The 24,796-nt window shown below is 43.3% G+C and overlaps 2 protein-coding genes across 2 annotated transcripts; both read right to left on the bottom strand.

Moving 5' to 3' along the window:
• Positions 1-569: 569 nt before the first annotated feature.
• Positions 570-11,558, bottom strand: hdac10 (histone deacetylase 10). Its single transcript, XM_046363009.1, has 21 exons — positions 11,306-11,558; positions 5,596-5,730; positions 5,305-5,401; positions 5,007-5,104; positions 4,736-4,840; positions 4,544-4,612; positions 4,329-4,455; positions 4,133-4,198; positions 3,962-4,021; positions 3,767-3,856; positions 3,525-3,631; positions 3,350-3,417; positions 3,165-3,241; positions 2,978-3,120; positions 2,326-2,416; positions 1,876-1,961; positions 1,707-1,763; positions 1,549-1,630; positions 1,181-1,369; positions 863-1,022; positions 570-712 (listed from the first exon to the last, which is right to left on the bottom strand). The coding sequence occupies exons 1-21, from the start codon at positions 11,368-11,370 to the stop codon at positions 666-668; spliced, it is 2,019 nt and encodes a 672-aa protein (XP_046218965.1). The 5' UTR covers positions 11,371-11,558; the 3' UTR covers positions 570-665.
• Positions 11,559-12,453: 895 nt separating this feature from the next.
• On the bottom strand, positions 12,454-24,294 carry LOC124038421 (pseudouridylate synthase 7 homolog). The gene is made up of 17 exons (XM_046354285.1): positions 24,158-24,294; positions 23,241-23,366; positions 20,868-21,194; positions 20,676-20,760; positions 20,433-20,540; positions 20,138-20,282; positions 18,170-18,281; positions 17,990-18,067; positions 17,785-17,913; positions 17,486-17,611; positions 17,274-17,335; positions 16,977-17,137; positions 16,220-16,346; positions 14,264-14,365; positions 13,645-13,774; positions 13,312-13,403; positions 12,454-13,170 (listed from the first exon to the last, which is right to left on the bottom strand). Exons 1-17 carry the CDS (start codon positions 24,259-24,261, stop codon positions 13,034-13,036), a joined length of 2,151 nt encoding a protein of 716 aa, XP_046210241.1. The 5' UTR covers positions 24,262-24,294; the 3' UTR covers positions 12,454-13,033.
• Positions 24,295-24,796: the final 502 nt, after the last annotated feature.

Raw genomic sequence — 24,796 nt, forward strand, 5'->3', positions numbered from 1 at the left:
TGGCTACCCGACAGCGCCGGTCAATGGCTGGATGTCGGTTGTCCCATGAGGAGAGGATGCGTCACACAATAGCCCATCGAGGGACTGCTTGATGCATAACAATTTGTCATAGGCTACTCAACATCTATACCAGTAGTCCTTATTCAGAAGCAGAAGCACATCTAATACTCTGAGGAACTAATACATAATTTGCCATTTCCATGTATTTTGGAAGTAGTGTTTTACAGCAGTATTTCTGTGGTATGCTCTAGTTTTCCATAGAAAATAGGTTTTTGCTTTTGACACAGATCACAGCATTGTCTACATCTTGTCTGCCCAACAGCTCGCTGCATCCTCTGTATGAATACTGATACTAATACTATTAATATTAATACTGAATGACCCTATGACTTGTCTTCATTTGCGCAAACAGGAAGTTGTTTCTCAATTTCCATCACACATGGACTGATGAAAACAGAGAGTAACCATGATATTCATATTTTGTTGTGTTGCAATATAGAGATTACGCAGTGTTGCAAGTTTCAGACATTTTCAATTACTAGATAGCAGAATGACCAACAGATAGTTTAATTGTTTTTAATGACCAAAATTACAAACAGTATAAAAGTGGATGCCTGGGAGATGGATTTTCTCCCTTGGTCACAAACCCAATTGGTGTGGAGACTTCAGTCCTGGTTCTGTCCTTTTTCCTCGACTTCTTTCCCCTTTGCAGCTTTAAAAGGACAAAAAAATGTATTAACAATCTGAGTGGTCATTATTTTCTTGAGGTGTCTATACTATTAACTATTTTGGTTTTCTAAAATGTTATTATCCATTTGAGTAACTGAATAGGTTTCCTTAGATGCTGTGATCATTTGTTCACCTGCATTCTGCAGAAGTCCCCAGTGTGTTTGCAGCCTCTGTCTCAGTCTCTCCATGGCCTCCATGTCCTCAGGGAGCGGGGCCCCCAGGGGCCCCAGAGAGGGAGCAGGGTCCCCCAGCAGAGAGGCTGCCGTGGTCCCTACAGCCTCCTCCTCACCCTCCTGGGATGTGACAATATGTTAGAGGATCATCCCTGCAACACTCATTCGACCGTGAAAAAAATACAGGAGAAAAAATAATCATAATTCAAAATACTTTAAAACTGCATAGCTAGGACCAAGTCAAAGTGGGGCCCTCACTCCCTCGGTGTCACTCTCACCTGTAAAAGGGCAAGTGTGTGGCCCTGTGCCAGGCCCTGGAGTAGGCTGGTGATCTGTGCCCAGGCTGCCTTCCCCACCCCACTGCCTGGCCCCCGCACCAGCAGCACCAGCCCAGGGTCATACTCATAGGCCAGAGGCAGGAGCAGGCACAGCACAGCCTGCATCAACCCTGCCACATCACTGCAGCCCTGTGGTGGGACACAAACACACACACACACTGACTGTAATAATACACTGTACACAACAGATGCTGTGCATTAAAAGTAAGGTAGAAAATAACATACATCTCCTCCATAAAATCTTGGCAAGCGCAACAAGAGAATCATATCGCAGGAGTACATTTCCTCTTCCAAATAATTTGATGTACCTTTAACAGAGACACAGAAACCTGATATCTGGACTTCTGCTCCTCTGGCTCCTTACTGCTGATCTGCACCATTAGTGCTTTCCTAAAAGAGAAGGAGATGGTTTAGAAGGGTATTTATGACTGTGCGGTTACTCAACGTACTGTGCAAACATTCTCACCCGTCCTCAGTGACGTACGTCGGGATCTCCCCATCCCCCAGGTACACCAGCAATAACCTGTGAGGAGAAAAACTCTCCAACTGAGTGTTCGCCACCAGTTCCTCTGCTGGCTTATGCATGTCCAGTATTGAGAATGTACTCAAGGTCAAAGGTCATAAACGGTGTATACCGGTTGGTGAGAGACATCCGAGCATGCTGCGCGGCACACAGCATCGCCACGGAGACATCAGGCACCAGCGCCAGACCGTTACGAATCTGACAGACGGTTAGCATCAAAGTGCCAGGTTAGTCAAAGATCAGAGGCCAAACCACACCATCTCTCTACAACTTGTGGTGCTGGGAATAATAGCCCCATAGTTCAGTTCATAATACATAAACACACAATACCCTCTGTGTATTCCTCATGTTCCAGCCCCAGGAATAGCAATGTGTTGCTATTCGTCAAGCAAACAAAGGCAACATAAAATGTACTGGAACTAAAGAAAACACACGGGCAAAAGTTGTGTGCAATTGATGCAGTGCAACAATGGAGGGCATTTGATGAATGTAATGACTCACAATGCAAAATTACTTTTGATGAGTAAGATGAAATTACGCTTAACTTCTAAACACAGCTCACCTCTTGTTTCTTCATCTTTTCAAAGAGCGCGATGACGCTGCAGAGAGACATGAGAGCATCCTCCTCTGCCGACCCTTCAAAAAAGTTATCCCTGGTTATAAAATAAGACCGTGTTATTGAAGCTTCACCAAAAACATTGGAGTACAATAAATACCATGTGTATTCATAGTGATCAAAGTAAAAGTACAAATTGATTCAACTGGAACTATGATCATACTTTAAAAGTGCACTATGCAGAAAATGCTCCGCCATTTCCTGGTTGCTCAAATTCGAATAGTTGGCTTAATTTCAGTTTATGTGACAAAACAAGCAAGCAATAGTGTAGAGAATCATTGTACCCTCTAAACCGTTGTCAAATATATTTTATATAACCAAAAAATATTGTATTTTCAGCTGTTCGAAGCTGGTGTACAAAACCGAAAGTAAAAGACGGCAAAAACCGGAAGCATAGAACAGATCTACCACTTCTTATACTTGATATTAATGAGGACAGATCTATAACACACATTTCAATGTGAATTTGATCAAGTTGGCTAAAAAGTTACATATTGCAGCTTTAACATTATTGTGGGTGAAGAATGTATCTGGGGACATTTGTTGGGGACAGACTTAAATCTCTGAGGTATCTCAGGAGTATAGGTTAGGGACAGACCTTAGTCTTTGCAGTATCTCAAGAGTTGGGGCCAGTGATGACCTCACACGGTCACATCTGTCAGGGACCTCCAGGTCAGCAGGGAGTGCCACTTCAGTGTGGACCGGAGGAGCCAACCGGGACGGAGGCTTCATCCACACCACCTCCTCTTCCTCCGCTTTCTGACCATCCCCTTCTTCTTTCTGACCCCCTCAGCCTGGACACCCTCTTCCTTCTCTGCCAGCTTACAGCGTTTAGTGCTGGGCTCAGACACGGGTGGGGCAACTGGAAGGGAAGTGAATGGAAATATAAGATTAATAGCTATATTAGGGTAATGCAGGTTGATATGTTGTAAATGAAGTGATGAGATCTGAGCGTGACGTTATATAGTACCTGTGTGTTTGAGGCAGGCCCAGTAGGGCTTGTGAGCTGATCTCACACACTGAATGGACTCCAGAGCACTGCAGGGTCAGAGAGAGCGAGGCAGACACAATGCAGTGCGTTAACTGACTATACAAGCTATTTAGGTTGTAGCCTTTTTAAAGCTGTGACTGACACATCAGCCCACCTCTCACATGGGCCGTTCAGTTCTGACGTTTGGGGGGCGGGATCTCCGAGTAATGTCTGGACGGTCTGGCACACTGATTGGGCCAGTGAGGTCAAGTTGTACCCTCCCTAAAAAAAAAGTTTTTTTAATAGAGTGAATCGAGGTACAAAAAAACAGCAAAAACAGTTCCTGTTTTGTTCATGTGACTCATTTCAGAAAAGAGTGACACCGTTAAATATCATAAGTCTATGAGTGACCGTCACCTCCAGGACAGCACACAGTTTCCCCCCAGCCAGGGACTTCAGGAGGTGGGTCAGGTGGGCAAAGATGTCTGGGGTGGCACACATGTGACCCTGGGACACAAACATAAAAGAACGCTTGATTATACTGTACTCCCGAAACAATAGTGTCTAGGCCTATATTAGTTGGTCATTCATTTAAGCAGTAGAATGCCTTACCTCTGGGTCTCCAATGGCAGAGTCAAAGCCAGCACACACAAAGACCAAATCTGGGCTGAACTGGAACAAAGAGTATTAATTTCTCTCAGTCTTCATTTGAGGTTGATATGTAGAGAACGTCACATACGTTTTGTGAGTGCTGCCGAATTCTGACCTGGGAGAATGCCTCACCTCATATGCGATGGGTAGGAGAACATGGAAGAAGACAGAAAGGTAATCACTGTTCTCCATCCCCACCTGTAACCAGTCAAGAGATCAAATTGAGAACCGAAGGCATAATGCTACTGAGAAAGTAACAAGTAATGTATGGTAGGCAGGGCTACTTGATATAAAAAGACTTCTAGAATTCTACTTCTATGGAACTCACCTTGTTCCAGGGTACGTTGATGTTGAAGCCAGCACCCTTCTCCTTGCCCACACTGTCATAGTCGGATTCCCTCAGGTTGGGCCAAAAGCCTTGGTGCTCATAGCGGTGCCAGGAAAAGTACAGCACACTGGGGGGGTCAGTCAGAGCAATCTGCAGATCAGACAGGTTTGATTACCAGACTAAAGGTCCAGTTAGGATCAAGAAAAGACACTCACCTTGGGTCATCCTCGAAAGCGAACTGCACCCCCTGTCCGTGATGCACGTCCCAGTCCACTATCAACACCCTGGGGAAACAAAAACATTCTTCGAAAAACAAACACACATTTGCCCATTCTATTTCTAAGTCTACTTTCAAAAGGCCTACAATGGAATCAGTTAAGAGTGTGTTCTATTCAGGCCCTGCTCACCTCTTGATATCATACTGTTTCTTGGCATAGTGGGCAGCGATGGCCACGTTGTTGAACACACAGAAGCCGTTGGCAGCACTGCGCTGACTGTGGTGTCCTGGGGGTCTGGGGGATTGATGAAAAAAAAGAAGGTGGGAGAGGGAGGTGAATCCTGAGTACCAGATACTGTAACTGTGCATACAGGAAGTGCATGACACCTTGAGGGGCATTGCAAATAAAACAGCTGAGGACAAACCCATATGCACTCTGTTCCTCCGTGGTTAAAACTCACCTGACCAAGGCCATGCCGTTCCTCACTTTCCCCGTCATCACACTGTCCACCAGCTGGAGAGTGGCCCCGATGGCCAACTTGGCACAATGGTAGATGTTCTAGAGGCGAAAACACAGGCAGAGATCATGGGTTTCACAATGCTAACTCTGTTTCGGTCAGCCTCATAGTCAGGTCCCATTCTGTGCTTTTCTATATTATGTGCACTATACTGCATCTTCTCCATTTGGGACAATGCAGCGATTAGTTGATTGATTGACTAGTCGGTTGGTTAGTTGACTGACTGTCCATGTCATCTCACCGGGTGGAAGTAGACATCCCCATACTGCTGGGTGAAGGTCCTCAGCTCATCAAGGCTCATGTGTGGTGTCTTCTTTACTGCCTCCAGGTACTCCTCACTGTAGGTACGACATAGAGCAGTGTGTGTGTGTGTGTGTGTGTGTGTGTGTGTGTGTGTGTGTGTGTGTGTGTGTGTGTGTGTGTGTGTGTGTGTGTGTGTGTGTGTGTGTGTGTGTGTGTGTGTGTGTGTGTGTGTGTGCGTGTGTGTGCATGTGTGTGCATGTGTGTGCATGTGTGTGCGTGATAGACTCACCTGTGAGCCAGTAGGATCTCTGCGTCGGTGGCCTGGCGTATAGGCACAGAGACACAACGCTCAGCCAGACCCTCCTCCTGCAGAGCTGTGTGACTGACAGTCAGACGCTCAGGGACCTCAATTTTACAAGCCGGGCTGAAGAGAGGACATGCAAAAGGACAAAGTAAGCCAAACGATTAGCAGAGGTCATTCCTACTCTGCGGTTCCTTCCGGACCACATAACTTCTGTGGAAAAAAAAGAATACAAAACAAATGGAGAATATATCCTATCAGAAAAAGGACATGTTTGACTATCAGAAAAACATATTGGTCAAGCGCAGGCACTTAAATCCTAATAAATATAGGCATATTGTTCACACACGGAACACAGCATATTTCCACCCTGTTAGGGGCTTAAATATAACTATCCGAAGGTGTTAACAATGCATGTAAATATCTAGATTTTGATTTTCTAAGTCATCAAATGTTCCTTACTCTATTATGTTGATTTATTTTCGTCAAATAATTATAAATCAATGATTATTGAGCGAAACGTGTTATTTTCCGAACCATTTGCACCAGGTTTTCCGAGTAAGAATATCAACAGAATTTGGTCAACAGTTTTGCATATGCAGTTGACCCCTTCTATCTCACATTACCACAAAGATATACATAACATCTGATGTTATTGTCCCATCATTATTTTAAAACACTGACCTAACAGGGTGGAATGAAGCATAACAGGATGGAAAGCAATAACAAGGTGGAACTAATACCAATAATAAACTAAATATTTAAACAAAGTTATATTATGCACTTTTAAATCTGTGGAAATGGTCAAAAATAAAAAAACAGTACATTTATAATTAGAATCACTTTCAATGTATTACATTTTCTATTTACTTTGTCCTTTTCATAAAACATTGTCAACCTAACCAGATCTCGGAGACTCAGCAGCTTCTAGAGTTGCTTCTTTTAACTCAAAGCAGTGTCACCAGCAAAGCACGCCCACACCACCTCCTCCATGCTGCACGGTGGGAACCACACATGTGGAGATCTGTTCACCTACTCTGGATCTCACAAAGACACGGCGGTTAGAACTGAAAATCTCATTTGGACTCATCAAACTGAAAAAGGACAGATTTCCACTGGTCTAACGTCCATTGCTTGTGTTTCTTGGCCCAAGCAAGTTTCTTCTTATTGGTGTCCTTTAGTAGTGGGTTCTTTGCAGAAATTCGACCATGAAGGCCTGAACAGTCGATGTTGAGATGTGTCTGTTACTTGAATTCTGTGAAGCATGTATTTGGGCTGCAATCTTAGGTTATCCTCTACAGCAGAGGTAACTCCGGGTCTTCCTTTCCTGTGGCGGTCCTCATGAGAGCCAGTTTCATCATAGCGCTTGATGGTTTTTGCGACTGCACTTGAAGAAACTTCTTGACGTTTTATTGACTGACCTTTATGTCTTAAAGCCATGATGGACTGTCATTTTGTTTTGCTTACTTGAGCGGTTCTTGCAATAATATGACTTGGTCTTTTACCAAATAGGGCTCTCTCTGTATACCACCCCAAACTTGTCTCAACACAACTGATTGCCTCAAACGCATTAAGAAGGAAAGAAATTCCACAAATTAACTTTTAACAAGGCACGCCTGTTAATTGAAATGCATTTCTGCTGACTACCTATTGAAGCTGGTTGAGAGAATGCCAAGAGTGTAAAGGCAAAGGGTGGCTACTAAGAATCCCAAATATACACTGCTCAAAAAAATAAAGGGAACACTAAAATAACACATCCTAGATCTGAATGAATGAAATATTCTTATTAAATACTTTTTTTAATTTACATAGTTGAATGTGCTGACAACAAAATCACAAAAATTAACAATGGAAATCAAATGCATCAACCCATGGAGGTCTGGATTTGGAGTCACACTAAAAATTAAAGTGGAAAACCACACTACAGGCTGATCCAACTTTGATGTAATGTCCTTAAAACAAGTAGTGTGTGTGGCCTCCACGTGCCTGTATGACCTCCCTACAATGCCTGGGCATGCTCCTGATGAGGTGGTGGATGGTCTCCTGAGGGATCTCCTCCCAGACCTGGACTAAAGCATCCGCCAACTCCTGGACAGTCTGTGGTGGATGGAGCAAGACATGATTTTCCCCAGGTGTGCTCAATTGGATTCAGGTCTGGGGAACGGGCGGGCCAGTCCATAGCATCAATGCCTTCCTCTTGCAGGAACTGCTGACACACTCCAGCCACATGAGGTCTAGCATTGTCTTGCATTAGGAGGAACCCAGGGCCAACCGCACCAGCATATGGTCTCACAAGGGGTCTGAGGATCTCATCTCGGTACCTAATGGCAGTCAGGCTACCTCTGGCGAGCATATGGAGGGCTGTGCGGCCCCCCAAAGAAATGCCACCCCACACCATGACTGACCCACCGCCAAACCGGTCATGCTGGAGGATGTTGCAGGCAGCAGAACGTTCTCCACGGCGTCTCCAGACTGTCACATGTGCTCAGTGTGTACCTGCTTTCATCTGTGAAGAGCACAGGGCGCCAGTGGCGAATTTGCCATTCTTGGGGTTCTCTGGCAAATGCCAAACGTCCTGCACGGTGTTGGGCTGTAAACACAACCCTCACCTGTGGACATCGGGCCCTCATACCACCCACATGGAGTCTGTTTCTGACCGTTTGAGCAGACACATGCACATTTGTGGCCTGCTGGAGATCATTTTTCAGGGCTCTGGCAGTGCTCCTCCTTGCACAAAGGCAGAGGTAGCAGTCCTGCTGCTGGGTTGTTGCCCTCCTACGACCTCCTCCACGTCTCCTGATGTACTGGCCTGTCTCCTGGTAGCGCCTCCATGCTCTGGACACTACGTTGACAGACACAGCAAACCTTCTGGCCACAGCTCGCATTGATGTGCCATCCTGGATGAGCTGCACTACATGAGCCACTTGTGTGGGTTGTAGACTCAGTCTCATGCTACCACTAGAGTGAAAGCACTGCCAGCATTCAAAAGTGACCAAAACATCAGCCAGGAAGCATAGGATCTGAGAAGTTGTCTGTGGTCACCACCTGCAGAACCACTCCTTTATCGGGGGTGTCTTGCTAATTGCCTATAATTTCCACCTGTGGTCTATTCCATTTGCACAACAGCATGTGACATTTAATGTCAATCAGTGTTGCTTCCTAAGTGGACAGTTTGATTTCACAGAAGTGTGATTGACTTGGAGTTGGAGTTTGAGCAGTGTATTTAGATTTGTATAACACTTTTCTGGTTACTACATGATTACTACCATGTGTTATTTCCTAGTTTTGATGGCTTCACTATTATCAATGTAGAACAAAAATAAAGAAAAACACTGGAATGAGTAGGTGTGTCCAATTTTTTACTGGCACTGTAGATAAAAGTCCTAATACTTACTTAGCTTTGCACTGCTGTTTTCCCCGCCCAAAAAAAGATTGACACTTCCTGAATGTGATGCAAATGTGGGAAAGGGCTGTTTTTTAAAGGGGTATCACTACCAACTAACAGAGGAGAAAATGAAATCAGGGAAAGGGGGATACCTAGTCAGTTGTACAACTGAATGCATTCAAATGTGTCTTCCCCATTTATGACACACAGAAAATCTTAAATACTGTAACAAATACAATAATCATGAGAAAAAAGTATTGACGACATATTTTAAGTAGGACTATAAAATAATTAATAAATATTTTTTTATTTTATTAATTATTTAAATGGCTTATATTTCTCATAGAAGACGATGAATAGCACCGGGGAGGTGGCAAAAATACCTACATCCAACTGAAATCAAAATGTTAAAACTGCATAAAAGTGCAATCGGAAAGCATTCAGACCCCTGACTTTTTCCACATTTTATTACGTTACAGACTTTTTCTAAAAATTAATACACATTTTTTTTTAAATTACCCCAATCTACACACAATACTCCATAATGACTAAGCGAAAAAAGGTTATACATTTTTGCAAGTGTATTAAAAATAGAATACTACAATACCTTATTTACATAAGTATTCAGACCATTTACTATGACACTTGAAAAAGAGCTCAGGTGCATCCTGTTTCCATTGATCATCCTCGAGATGTTTCTACAGCTTCATTGGAGTTCACCTGTGTTAAATCTAATTGATTGGACATGATTTGGAAAGCCACACACCAGCCTAAAAGGTCCCACAGTTGACAGTGCATGTCAGAGCAGAAACCAAGCCACGAGGTCAAAGGAATAGTCCATTGAGCTCCGAGACAGAATTGTGTCGAGGCACAGATCTGGGGAAGGGTACCAACAAATTTCGGCAGCATTGAAGATCCCAAAGAACACAGTGGCCTCAATCATTCTTAAATGAAAAAAGTTTGGAAACACCAGAACTCTTCCTAGAGCTGGCTGCCCGACCAAACTGAGCAATAGGTGGAGAAGGTCTTGGTGAGGGAGGTGACCAAAAACCTAATGGTCACTCTGACAGAGCTCCAGAGTTCCTCTGTGGAGATGGGAGGACCTTCTCCACTCCACCAATCAGGCCTTTATGGTAGAGTGGCCAGACGGAAGCCACTCCCCAGTAAAAGGCACATGACAACCCGCTTGGAGTTCACCAAAAAGCACCTAAAGCCTCTCAGACCATGCAAAACAAGATTCTTTGGTCTGATAAAACCAAGATTGAACTCTTTGGCCTGAATGCCAAGCATCACACCTGGAGGAAACCTGGCACCATACCTACAGTGAAGCATGGTGGTGGCAGCATCATGCTGTGAGGATGTATTTCAGCAGCAGGGACTGGGAGACTAGTCAGGATCGAGGGAAAGATGAACAGAGTAAAGTACAGTACCTAGATGAAAACCTGCTCCAGAGTGCTCAGGACCTCAGAATGGGGCATATGTTCAACTTCCAACAGGACAACGACCCTAAGCACACACAGCCAAGACCACGCATTAGTGACTTCAGGACAAGTTTCTGAATGTCCTTGAGTGGGCCAGCCAGAACCCAGAATTGAAGCAGATCCAACATCTCTGGAGAGACCTGAAAATAGCAGTGCAGCGACGCTCCCGTCCAACCTGTCTGAGTAAAGGGTCTGAATACTTAAGTAAAAGTTTAATACATTTGCAAACATTTCTAAACCTGTTTTTTCGCTTTTTCATTATGGGTTATTGTGCGTAGATTAACGACGGGGAAAAACGTGTTAATCCTTTTAGAATACGGCTGTAACGTAACAACACGTGGAAAAAGTCAAGGGGGCTGAATACTTTCCTTATGCACTGTATATATTTGCACTTATATCTTTACACATTTTACACTAAAGAAGTGTTATTTCCTGGGGATTGAAAAGGCACCACATAACAGGAATGACCCAGCTAACAGTGTGCACTCAAACACTTTTCAACAAGTACACTCACACGCAGCCTGCACAGGTCAGTACACATACACACATTGCTTGTCCTAATATCTCTGCATTTCTTAATTCCATTATTTTACTTTTAGATTCGTGTGTATTACTGCACTGTTAGAACTAGGAACACAAACATTTCGCTACACCCGAAATAAAATCTGCTAAATGTGTGTATGCGACCGATACATTTATTCTTATTTGACTCACCAACTCATTACGTACACACACAGCAGAACGATATTTATCATAATCAGTTTTTGCTCTCTTTCGCTATACTGCAGTGTGTGTAGGACAACAAAAGGCACAATAAGGAAGCAAGACTTACTCAACCCATAGCAGTTTGTAGCGAGTCATCTCCTCATCATAAACCAAAGCGGTTCCAGACGACATCTTTCAACAAAGTATTCGTGACTTCAATGGCAGAAGGGATCACACCTTTAAAGAAAAGTTGACGGAATATAAATAGATACCTGTAAAGTCGATATACGAATTTAGATTAGACTTCAGGGAAACACATTCATCGCGCTTTTCTTGCCAGCGGCGCAGACATGTTTGTGTTGCGTGACCACAGGACATATTTGATTGGTCTAAACGAGTACATTTATACATTATAAATTTCATTATGTTTTTAGATATTAATAGCACAAGTGGATTTGTAAAATGACCTAAGGTGAATATTTGTTGAGCTCAATCAAAATAAAAACATTCTGTAAAAATGCAAGCTTTGTCTTCATAAATTCACCCTCCCCCTTGTGGTATGAGTTGGTATGTTTTAGGGTTTGAGAAAAAAATACAATTGATGTCACTCATAAGACACCAGTCCTGTTAGAAAATAACGTGTCAATGTGACTGTACCATATCACCTAACACGAATTCCAATATGATGAAATCTGAAGTGCTTTCTTGACCAGATTATATTTCAGAGCACTACATAAGAGAAAAATCATGTAATGAGATCCTCCTCAGTATCCCATGGTGACTGGCTGGTGACAGGATCCAGTCAAACAAATTAGATTGGAGCCAGGAGATGAATTCAGTGACTACAGCCAGCTGGCATCAGCCACCCTGCCAGATGGTCAGCTCCACAGCACCTACCATGACCAGCAGCAATGGGGCACTGTGTTTCAGTGGCCACTGGAGGCCAAAACAAGAGCACTTGATCGGTCATTTCCAGGATTCATCTCTACTGCCATCAACCAGAAATAGTCCCCACAGCCCCATAAGCATTGAGCTACAACACTGTACTATATAAATGTCAATGTATGTTGAATATAGTAATTGTTTTGATTAAGCAACACTGGTTTTATGACAGTAAATGCTCCAGAAAAGCCACCCATTATTTTGACGATGGAATTGTAGGGTTGACGTTCTTGGGCTGAATACTTACCATAGGCAACTTTACAAGTTCAAGATAATACCCTAAGAGTGGCACCGGTTAGAGCAGATCCAAGACCATGAATAACAGCACAAAAAGCATTTACACTCAGCATTTTAATTCTCTCTCTGTAAGAGAGCTAGTTTCAAAAAAAAAAAAACATTTTACAGTTAAAAAAGCAAACCGTAATTCTGTACAACCAGGGTCAGGTCATTGTAGTACCCTGGGAAGTAGCAGGGGTGTCACAGAGCAACACCATGGGTTACATAAACCGTTCTACACAGCCCCTTTAAAGTGCTTCTGTAGCACGTCAGCGGTTTCACAAACATATCTCTGAATTTCTCCAGTGCTGCAAAGCTTTAAAAGACAGTAAAAACTTCCTGATAAAAAAAATGAAGAAACTAAGAAAATGATCAGAGTAGTAACAATATAATATCAGAGTTGTTACTCTTGGTAGCGTGGGATGAGGTAAGATTTCCCATCACCCTGACTGACACAACATGAGAGGAATGACCTTTGGCTTGGCAAAGTATCAAAACACTCCCACACACATACATACAATATAGACTGTTAGTCTCACACAGTAAGTAGACACCCACTAAAGGACAGACTGCTTGGCAGCCTGGAAAAGCAGCCCAGTGGGCCTAGATGAAGCTCAGTGGGCCCAGTTCTGTTGTATTAGTTGAGCCAGGTGGTGTTGAGCTGAGTCTGGTTCTTGATGCTGGTGTCCATCTTGAGCACCTCTCTGATGGCCATGGTGGCGTAGGTAGAGGGAGGCAGGGAGAACTCCATCCTCAGAGCCCTGTACTTCCCCTCTGGTGGGTGGAGGAGAGAAAGAGTTAGGAGAAACACACTACCAAGAGCCCTTTTCAATTTAATGGGGTACAGATACAAGGTGAGTGGAAAAGTACCATATATTGATTAAATCACAGCAACAGGATGAAACTAGAACATACCTTTGTTGAAAACTGGGGGAGGTTGGTCCTCTAGTTTCTCCACATCAGTGTGGACTAGGGAGACACGAGGGTCCTCATAGTTAATCACCTCCCTATAGAAGGAGAGATGATACAAGAAACACAACTCAGGAATGTAGAGGAGGAAATATTATACAAGGCAATCACATTATCATGCGCAAAGTAAAAAGGAAGCAATCCTCAGCTCCTTTTTATGCATTTAGAATGTGTAACAAAAACTTCTCCAACACTATTCCTTTGCTTTTTTTCTATAGTTAGCCAAGACTGAAAGTAGTTTTATTAATTGATACTGAGGGGATAGCGAGTGTTACAGACCAGCTGACGTCACTGGGTTTGATGAGGATGCGTCGGTAGGCCCCGGCCAGAGAGTAGTCCCTCACCCTGTGTCTCATGTTGTCAATGTCCAGGTTATCTGCACTCAGCATCTCCCTGTAGCCCTTACCCACTGTTACAGAACAGGAGGAAAAGACACAATCACATCTGAAACACACACCTCAACCACATATCTGAATAGAATAGTAAAACAGAATAGAATACTCCAGAGATCTTTTTAATTTTTAAAAACATTTTATTTAACTAGGGAAGTCGGTTAAGAACAAATTATTGTTTACCATGACGGCCTACCACGCCAAACCCTAACGACGCTGGGCCAATTGTGCGCCGCCCTACAGGACCCCCAATCACAGCCCGTTGTGATACAGCCTGGAATCGAACCAGGGTCTGTAGTGACGCCTCTAGCACTGAGATGCAATGCCTTAGACCGCTGCGCCAAACAAGCCAAATGAAACTAGTTCAAACCGGACAAACCGTTCGGTAAGGTAAAGGAATGGTAAAAAAAACAAATGTCAATTAAGGAGATTGTTTCCGATTATGGGGGAGGGGAGAGCTTAAGGGAGCAATCTAGACATGGTGGGAGGATGCAGGGCTCTCTTACCGTGGTGAGTGGGGTAGATGACGTCAAACCCTGGTAGGGGCATCACCACGTCTTGGATAGAGTGGGTCTCGGCCTCTGCTGCGGACAGCACGAATGCAGTGCCTGGAGATAAGAGGGTGAATAGCAGTGGTAGAAAAAGTACCCAATTGTCATACTTGAGTAAAAGTAAAGATACCTTAATAGAAAATGACTCAAGTAAAAGTCACACAGGAAAATACTACTTGCGTAATATTTTTTTTGCGCTACACATGCAACACAGCATTCCTAACCTAGCCCACAATGTCTGCTGTGTGGATCGAGCAGTCAACAAGTCAAGCAGTCATTTGAAAGAGTAAGACAATTTCAGTGACACAACTCAAAGGCGAAATCCATTAAAGCCAAGATAATGGATTCATTGCCCCTGACAATCAACCGTTCTCTGTCGTGGGCGATGTTGGATTTCGACAACTGGTTGAGCACCGGTATACACTACTAAGTGTGCTATTTTTCAGATGTTGCCCTACACAGTAATAGCATCACTACTATTAGCTTCATGATATACAAACTATAGGTCTTTGCATGTCAAAAAATATACAGTAGCGCTGTCAAAGTTGTACAAAAAAGTAGGCAAATAAGCAAACACTGGACACGAACGGTGTTCACAATACCGCGTTAGTAATAAGGCAGAATTTCTTCGACCGCAAGTTCAGGAGTAGCTAGCTTTAGCTTGGTACCTAGGTAGCACCAATACAATCAGCCTGAAAACAATGACCAGTAGAAACTGCAGTCATTTTCATTATTCTTAGCAATGATTTAGGAATCCTTGTGAGTACGTATTAGCTAGGTTGCCACTTGTTGTTCGCCTATTGAAATTGAACTTCAGTTCATGAAAATAAATAGCTAGTCAGCTACATAACCCTGTTGCCCAAAGCTAACGTTATAAGCAGCCAGCTAACTTCACCTGGCCAGTGAGGCTCGACCTCACAGGGTTGTGTTGTGAAGCTATAAGGATTAGGCACAAGTGGAATTTGCGGTTTGCCTTCAAAATAAAAGTATGTCATTGACAGTGACGCAAATAAATAAATATTACAATTATGTCATACTTTTATTTTGAAGGCTAACCGCAAAGTCCACTATTGTTGCTAATGCTTATTGTGGCTAGCTTCACATAGATGGGTCCGACCACCATTAATCAAATAAGTGTATTTTTAAATTGGGGTTATTTTTAGATGATGACACCTAGCTAGCTAACTATAGCTACTGAAACAGATTGTCATCTTGCTGTTTTTGGAGAAGAACATTGTTTGCATCCATGAGTTTGCTAGCTTTTTTATGACCCGCACTGTAGATGCGCGAGACAACTTTACCAGCATCATAGCATACGTATCGATGAATCGTTGTGACATAAGAAATACGAGTGATGGTGTAATCAATGTGTAACAGCTACGTAAAAGATTTATTAACGCGTTAAATTATTGTGTGATGTGCAGTCATATTCAGGTCCTGATTGGTCAACAAGCTTATTTGACACGTCAAATAGTGTAGTGTTATCTTTGACATGCAACGGCATTCCATAGAAATCCTGGTTGAGAATGAAACGACTGAACAAATGAACAACGAAACAGTGAAGTAAAAGTTGTCCAAAATATAAATAGTAAAATAAAGTACAGATACCGCAAAAAAACAACTTAAGTAGTACCTTAAAGTATTTTTACTTTACACCACTGGGAATAGGAGGATGTCTACATTTTGGTTTGAGACCCTACATAGAATGAGCACTTTAACTCAGTCAGCTCAGCGGGTGGTCTGAACCCCTTTGTTAGACATGAAGTATTACACTTTAGAGCCATCTGTGAGACAGGCACTCTGGGCCGCGTGCTCCATTACTTCCCTACAGAACATTTATTCAAAAATTCCAAACCACACGCGCTGGTGAATCAGAGATACACCCACAAAACATAAACAGATAGGACCCACCTCCCCTGAGCACGAGGTCTCCCTCCACAGCCTTCAGTCCGAAGGCTTCAATGCGTCTGCTGACCATGGTGTTCCACATAAAGCTCTGGTAGCTGTGGATGTACATCAGCCGGTTGTTACGAGGGATCTAGAAGACAAGAGGAGGGCCAACACAGCTATAATAAACCAGAGGAAAACATACTTTTAAAAAAGGTGCACCAAGCAGAAACTCCTCCGCCATTTCATGGTTGCTACAATTTGAATAGTTTGCATAATTTCAGTTTGTCACAAAACAAGCAAGTATAGCGTATATAATCATTGTACCATCTAAACTACTGTGAAATATATTTTTCATGACTAAAAATATAGCATTTTCAACTGGTGGGCAAAACAGAAGGTAAAAGACGCACAAACGAAACATAACAGAAAGCATAGAAATAGCGCACATAGAACACATCTACTGCTTCTTTGACTTGCTTTCAATGAGAATGGCAGATCTATAATGCACATTTCTACGTAAATTTGGTCAGGCCGCTCATAAAGTGACATATAGCAGCTTTAATAAGTCAAACAAATCAACAGTGGACCTGTGTGGCTACATTTGTTTCTCACCTTTAACAACGTAGTCCATTGGAACAACTTGGGGATAAATAAAAGGTACGTGATGTCTGATATTGCCATTTGGCAAGTGTGCGTGAGTACACCCACTGCTTCCTGACCAGTTATAAAATGTGTGTCTGCCAGTTAGTTTGTACCAGTAAGAGCGGACTCAGCTCACCATGGCGAAGGCAGTGATGATGTTCTTCTTGCCGTACATGGAGAGACCTCGGAGCAGCTGTCCCTCCACACAGCGTTTAACAGGCAGCTTCTTTAGAGCTGCTTCTGGGTCCTGGGACTGGGCCCACTCCTCACGGCACTTCACCAGATAACCTTTCTCCGCTTGGCAGAGAGAGCGGTAAATCAATACATCATATTCTATTAAAACATCCTTTTTACATCTGCAGTTGTCACAAAGGCCACGCTGTGACAGAAACCGTTCGATATAAAGACAAATGAAAGCCCGTAAATGTTTTACCTCCAGGGCGAGGCTTCAGGATCAGATCTATCACTTCCTTCCAGTTGTCTTGCAAGATGGCCCTGGTACAAACAGAGGGACAACAACAACAGTCAATCACCCATCCCCTGCCAACCCTGTACACCCATGGGCCGGTTACCCTATGCACCAAGGGGGTCATGTTTTTACCTGCCGACCCCATACCCAAATGTGTGAGAGTCCCGTGTCCTTACTTGCCAACTTGGTGTGTGGGCACGGCGGTGGTGCCAAAACGCTGCATGCCGTAGTAGTTGATGAAGCCCGTCTCTCTAAGGGAGGACATGGCCTGCTGGACCTGCTCCTCTGTCCCTGTGATGTTCCTGTGTGGGAGGTAACCAGCCGGGAAGAAATTGCAACGTGTAGATCAGATTAAAAGTTGCTGCGCTATTTTAATTGTTCAATGAATCAAATCAGGATTGGAGAGTAGTTTTGAGTTACAAAGTTCAAGCAAAGAGATTACACACATCGACATGTGCAGCTTGTATCCACTGACCTGATGACCACAGTGAAGTGATTGCCCTGTAGTTCTCCCAGCTTCAGAGGGTGTTTCTTGTAGCAGAAGTTTCCCAGTTTAAAGTTATTGAGGCACTTGTTGAGGTGAGACAGTCTTTCTGCTGTGATCCTGAAGGGACAGAGAACATAGGTTAAGTAAGTACATAATTACAAGTATTTGCTGATAGTGGCAAGCCACCACTCACTTGAGAACTGCAATCTCCTGCACAGTGATGGCTCTCTTGTCCTTGGTCCCCATGTAGGAGAAGACATTTGGCCTCATCCTGGGAAATAACAGACACAAAGTCAGGAGTTGTACAGTTTAGTAGAAGTTTTTCTTACATATTGTGGGGAAAATGCTATGAGAAACTGTGTGTGTTTTCTACCTGAGGAACTTGGAGAGCACGTTGATGGCCTCCATGGTGTCTCTGTTCTCCTTGTAGAGGACGAAGTGGCAGAAGGCCCCGCGGCTCTTAGGCCAGGAGTGTTTCCTAGGCGCTGGCCAGGGAGACAGGAGGACAGGAGTGAGTTGTGGAGATAAAGGCAGAGTATCAGACAGACCACATCTGTCAGAGAATACACCAGCATCAGTAGTCAGGGCTTTGGTATGCTTTTCAAATGACTATCTTCCTCCTTTATCCTTTTGTGCGGAGGCAGCTCTGTTAAGGAGCCCAACACAGACAGCAGCAACCACTTATTTAACAACTGTTTTATGCCACGAGAATCCTGCATATATGTCCCAAGACGGACGCCTCAGTAATTTAAAATGCTGCCCTCAAACACTCATTCCCCATTGCTCTAAACTAACCAACTGGGGTTCTTCTTCCTTAGCCTACACCCTGAAATTGGTAATGACTATTTACCATAGGCTGAAAACAGTAGCCATATTGAACAAGCAGGATAATCAGAGTGGTTTTATTATTTATTATGTGCAGCACCTTTTCTGGTTCATAACGGGGCTTAGGTGGTGGGCGTGGCTAAAGGTGACCCAATATTTTAGAGCCCCTCCCTGTTGGTCAGTGACAAAATTGAGCTGTTTTGAAGCTAGTTTCCTGCAATTCTACACACCTTGCCATTGCTTGTGCTATCCAAGTGACTCAAACATAAAATCAATGAAGGCCCCACGTCATGACAAAAATACATTTGGGGAATTCTAGGTTCTCCCTGACTGTCAAGCTTTTACTTTGGTGATATATATTTTTAGAGAATGAACTGCCCATTATCTTTTCAACATAATTTAAAAGTGTACAGATATCAAGTATGTTTGGACATAGGAGGCCCAACAACAAAAACACTTAAGCGGCCCGCCCAATACTTTTCTATGTAGAAAAAAAACTGTTGTCTATTTCTAACTACCAACATTTCAGAAAAAAAAAAAAAAAGACAACACACGTTCAAACACACATTTGGTAAATTCCAGCAATTCCCAAAAGAGCGATGACGTCATGCCAGACAATGAGTTGCCATTTAAATCAGTTGAGGTTAATCCAAAATTTGTTACGGACTGGGGTCTCCTGAAACCTGAGCAGAGTGGACGAGAAAGTCTTACCTGCAGCTTCTTTGACCTCTGTCCAGACAGAGAAGAGCAAAAGAATAGGATATAAACGATAAAAGAATGTTACTAAAACACGGTCGTGGACCGCTAGACAGACAGACCGGCAAGGGTGACGAGGTCAGCATGCAGGGTTAGAATGCCGTTGTGTCTAAACCATTCTGTGCAGCACGAGTGTTCCGTGGGCATGACAGAGTAGCCATTATTTGATGACTACCATGTTGTGCTCTTTTTGAATAGGCCACTACATTTACAGGAAATGATTCATGTGAAAAACGGCGACGTCTTAAATGATCTTAACAAGCCTAGGGACTTGATTCATAGGCAAAATATGCCAGTCCACGTCGAGAGAGAGACTGCTGATTTTTTGGGGAGACTTCTAACGTCTAAAAGTTCACAGAAACCTGGATAGAAATCAAGATCCATGTGATCACTCTCAGTCCATGGGACTGGTCGGGATCTTTAGTCAGCATCATCATGCAGGTGTGTTGACATCACACATGCACCTGCTCATTCATGCACCCTACATGTAATCCCATAGCCAACCCAGTAGCTACTCAGCTTAGAGAGAACCCCATGCAATCAGAGACATGAGGCCAAGCTGAACAAGGGCATGCAGCACCACCCTTTTCCAAACATTCAATCATAACTTTCCCCATTCTGAAATGTAAACTCTTTGTTGAAGTGAGAGAACGTGAAAGCGACTTGATTCGGTTCTATGATCGATGTTACAGAGATTTCACCCAGCAATAGGAAATAAACCAGAGAGACAACCCAGAAAATCTCCAATTCTCTCCTGTACCTGCGAGGGCTTTCTGTCCAGCTGCGTGGTAGGCCACGATGAACTTCTTTCCCTCCCGCTCCTCTGTCTTGGTCTCCAGTCCAGGGTACAGGGTCTTCACAGCCTTGTGGACCAGGGTCCGCTTCTCTTTTGTGTCATCAGCTACCTGTGTGCGTGTAATCAAAACTTAATCGATCTCTAAAGTTTGCCTTTTTAGGACCATGGTCAAATGTAAACTTAACATCTTAACTAGAATGATACAATGTGCAATGAAAAGAAACGTTGTGTGCTTGGTGGTAACGGTGCTTGCACTCACCTCTATAGAAACATCACCCTCTTTGTTCTTGAAGAGTTGTAGCTGCTCCAGCTGCTGTTTCTGCTCCTCTGTGAAAACCTGGGACTCTGGCTGCTCTACTGGGGCCTCCTATTTACATTTACATTTAAGTCATTTAGCAGACGAGTCCAACATCAGAGTTTAACTTCGGCATTGACTTATAGATTATATTTCACTCTAAACTGCAAGACTAAAGAAATGTATACTGATTCATTGTTAGCTCACCTCAGCCTCCTCAGGAACGGAGAGATCATCCAACCGCACAGTCTTGCCTTCTTTGTTGATCTCGTGCACCACAAAGTCAGAGTACCTTAACACAGACAGAGCAAGAGCTGATCTCAGTCATAGCGAAACACACACAGCAACACATACGCCATGTTCAGATCGCTCTTCAGGAGGGTAGGAGTCAGGACTAACCTCTCCTTGAGAATGCCTGAGAACCCCTGGTGTTCACTGACAAACTTCAGAATCCCCACATCCAGCTCTGTGAGGCCATGCTTCATCATCTCTGCAAAGGCCTCTCCTGACCCCAACCCTTCCCCTTCTCCATCCTCGTCCAATGGCTCCGTCTCTTCCCCCTCATCCTGGGGCAGCTTGTGAGAGGGCCCTCCGTTCTTCTCCTCCTTCTGGACTCTGGGTCTCTTGGTGCTGTGGTCAACCTCCTCCTCCAAAGCAGGGCATGCTCTCTTCTCCCCCCCAGGGGCAGGGACCAGCATGGGCTCTGCATCGGCCATAGGGATCAAGCTGAGGGGCAAGAGAAGACATCGTATTGACTCAGCATGTCATTGTTAACATCCACACCACTACTACAAACACCTACTCTTATAGAATTAATGGAGAAGCTCACTTTACTTGAACCAAATCTGTATTTTGGACATCAATGGCATGTTATAGAAGTGCCCAGACACATTCTTTGCGATCTCACTTGTTTTGGAGAAACTAGCCCCACCAGCGAGATACTTCCTCAGGCTCAGTTGCAGGGGCACAGATAAAACATGAACAAATGGCTCCGAAAAGACCCAAATATGTCCTTTTAGAAACGGCAACACTCACTATAGTGACACAGGTCTTTAGATGTACACATGAAATGGTGTCATTCCAGAAATGAATCCTCAACGTTAAATTCAATTTTGTGCGACTCGAGCGACACTTCTCAGTGTAGTCCAAGATCCTGTTTTGTGTGCGTATGCGCGGGCAACACTGAGAAGCAGCACAGCTGGATAGGGGAACCTGATTGAGTCGCACAAAACAGTATATAAAGTCGCGGATACATTTTGGAATGGTGTTGTCACGATACCAGAAATTTGACTTCAATACCAGGTTTAGTATGGCAATACAATACTCTATACCATCCAGATACTCTATATCAAAACAATAACACTACTGCTCTGTTCAATCGTTGGGCATATTTTGAGTTCAATATCACCCCATTAATAATAATAATTTAAAGAAAAACGATCATACAATCAATTTGACTTTGTTTTTACAAATCTAACTGCATAACAATGTAATGGTAATAATTTTTTGAATGGTAAATCTCTATTGAGAAACTGGATAAATCAAGATGTACCTCGGGCTAGCCACAATACAGGTAAATGCATATTCAATAGAAGTGTGCATGCATTGAGTTATTGAGTTTAATCAATTGGGGATGGGGCAAAATGTGACACCAATCAGGCCCCCCCCGAGGACTGGAGTTGGCTATCCCTGCAATAGATCATCTTTGGGAGAGATGAGAGAGAGAGACCGAATAAGTTCATTAATTAAGTTTTGGATGACAATCAGCTTTGAAATCAGCATATTTTGCATGATGGTTTGCATATTATCACAAACAAAGTAGTAGGTTAGTGAATTAATGTCAGCTTTAGCTGTCAGCTTGCAAGGAAAGGTAGCCTATAATAGCTGGTATCTACCTGTATCTTGCATTGTGAAGTGTTCTAGCCTGTGTGGACATTGTTTTGCGAACAGTAAATAACAGTTGCAACATTTCTACATAACGTGCCGCATTATTCAAGTGTGTTACTTGTGAGCAGCATGAATGGGGAGCTAACATGATGCAGCCCATAATCCCAGTGGAGGCTAGCAGTGAGTAAGTGGAGCAGGCAGGGGGAGCGCTATAATAAGGGGTAGGGTGCACTGATAGTCAGGCGCTCGATCCATGAGACACATTTCACAGAAGTACCGAAAGTAACAAAAATTCTAATACCGAACCGTGTTTCATGTTCTAGTATCCAAAAAGTACCAAAGTTACAGTATACTGTGCAACACTAGTTAGGAATAACAATTTAATAGGTACAACATCTAAAGACCTTCATCACTATATGGGCAACAGAAAGCCTAGTGATTAGAGCATTGGGCCAGTAACCAAAAGGTCACTCGATCGAATCCCCGAGCTGACAAGGTAATCTGTCGTTCTGCCCCTGAACAAGGCAGTTAACCCACTGTTCCTAGGCCGTCATTGTAAATAAGAAATTGCTCTTAACTGACTTGCCTAGTTAAATAAAGGTTAAATAAAAAATAAAAAAATACTGAAAGCATTGCTGTTTCTAACAGGATATATTTGGGTGTTTTTAGAGCCTTGGTTCACGTTATCTGTGCCCCTGCTGCTGAACGAGCATGTGGAAGTATACAGCTGGTAGTGTACATTTCTCAAAAACAATTGAGATTGCAAAAAAAAGTATCTGGGGACTTCTATAACATGCCATTTACATCCAAAATACAGATTTGGTTCAAATAAAGTGAACTTCTCTTTTAATATAATGGGAGAGTTGTGCTGAACACTTGACTTACAGATTGCTGATAGGGACCTCAAAGAAAAAGCTGTGTATCTGGCAGACACCTGGTGCTCGGATGTCAGGAGTTCGTAGATGGGGTGTATGGTACCTCAAAGCAACCCAAAGAGAATTCCTGATGGACCTATGGATGTAAACAAGGCATTTTTTAATATATATTTTTGCAAAGCATGTCACTCCAACCAAATATTCTGTGAAAACTAGCCTCTAGCAAGGTACTGGATTGGCCATTTAACACCACCCTTTTCCGAGTTTGGGAAACCCTGCCCTCCACGTTTTTCAACTGGTCGTTCAGAACAGCATCGGTTCCGTTTAATTGAACGCTCTACTACGTTTTTTTCGCACTGGACGCAGCCCAGTTGTAGGTGATTCACTAATTAATCAGTAACGCAAAAAACACACGGGCCCCTTTTCTGCGCACCGGCCCTCATATCCTGCACCCTCCAGACCAACGTAACGTAAATAAATAATTGCATAGTGCACTGTTTATCTAGTAGTATGATGATAGCCTGATTGGCAGGATATGTAACTAACTACTGTAGCATCATTGTAAACACGACATGATCAATTATTCCGTTTAGTTATAGCGAATGCATCTTCCTTTCTGGAACGGTGTAGCAACGTTTCACACTGTGGCTATGCTATTACATTGTTGGTACCCAGTTCCATGCAACTGGCAGATGGTTTGGAAACCTGTTTAATTTCATACATGCATGCCTCTGTTGTGATGTTATCTTCAACTGACTAATTAGCTACTAGCTAGCTAGCCTGCTAACGATAGCTCATGTCAAGTAGAAACATGACTTGTCAAATGCGCACACAAGTGCTTTTATCCAGAGCAAAGCTATGCATAGTTACATGAATGCAATGTGGAAATACGGACATGAATTGTTTCTATTGCAAAATCGGATTTACCTGCTCGTACAGGGGTTTAGTAGAGAGCGCACAATAAAGTACGCCAGGTTTCCTACCCACGTGTATTTGACTCCGGAAATAGTCACTCCTTGAAACCCGCCCATATCAAACACTCATTGCCTCAAGGGCCTGTCAATCACAAAGCTCCAGGCTATTAGGGTTACTTTGGCCACACACCACGGTGTTACAATGTAGAAATATATTTGATATATGAGTAGCCTATGATTTAGCAGCTTCCTCTTAGTGTTCAATGACGATACCTCCTCCCTCATACATTATAATTTGAATAGCCTAGTATTAATCTAGGCCTCTAATAAGAACATGTAGGTTAACCAATCCCAGATAAGTCTATTCTCATTCAACATTTATTTGAGAAATATGCCTATTTGTAGGAAATGTGTTCAGGGTCAGGGATAGGGATGCTTGTGATCCAGGGTGAGATAATAACGGATTATGTTTGCCATATGACTCACCATGGCTACGGATTATGGGGTGCCACAACAGATTAATTTCCAAACCCATTCACCTAACCAGCTAGGCCTATCTGACCATGTCTGGGTCCCTCCAGTAGTCTAGCCTTAACAGTTCTCCAAATTGGTAAGATCCTTTAAGATGGCAACTCGGACAGAAAAGTAAACC

This window comes from Oncorhynchus gorbuscha, linkage group LG01 (genome assembly GCF_021184085.1).
Source record: "Oncorhynchus gorbuscha isolate QuinsamMale2020 ecotype Even-year linkage group LG01, OgorEven_v1.0, whole genome shotgun sequence".
Taxonomy (NCBI): Eukaryota; Metazoa; Chordata; class Actinopteri; order Salmoniformes; family Salmonidae; genus Oncorhynchus; species Oncorhynchus gorbuscha.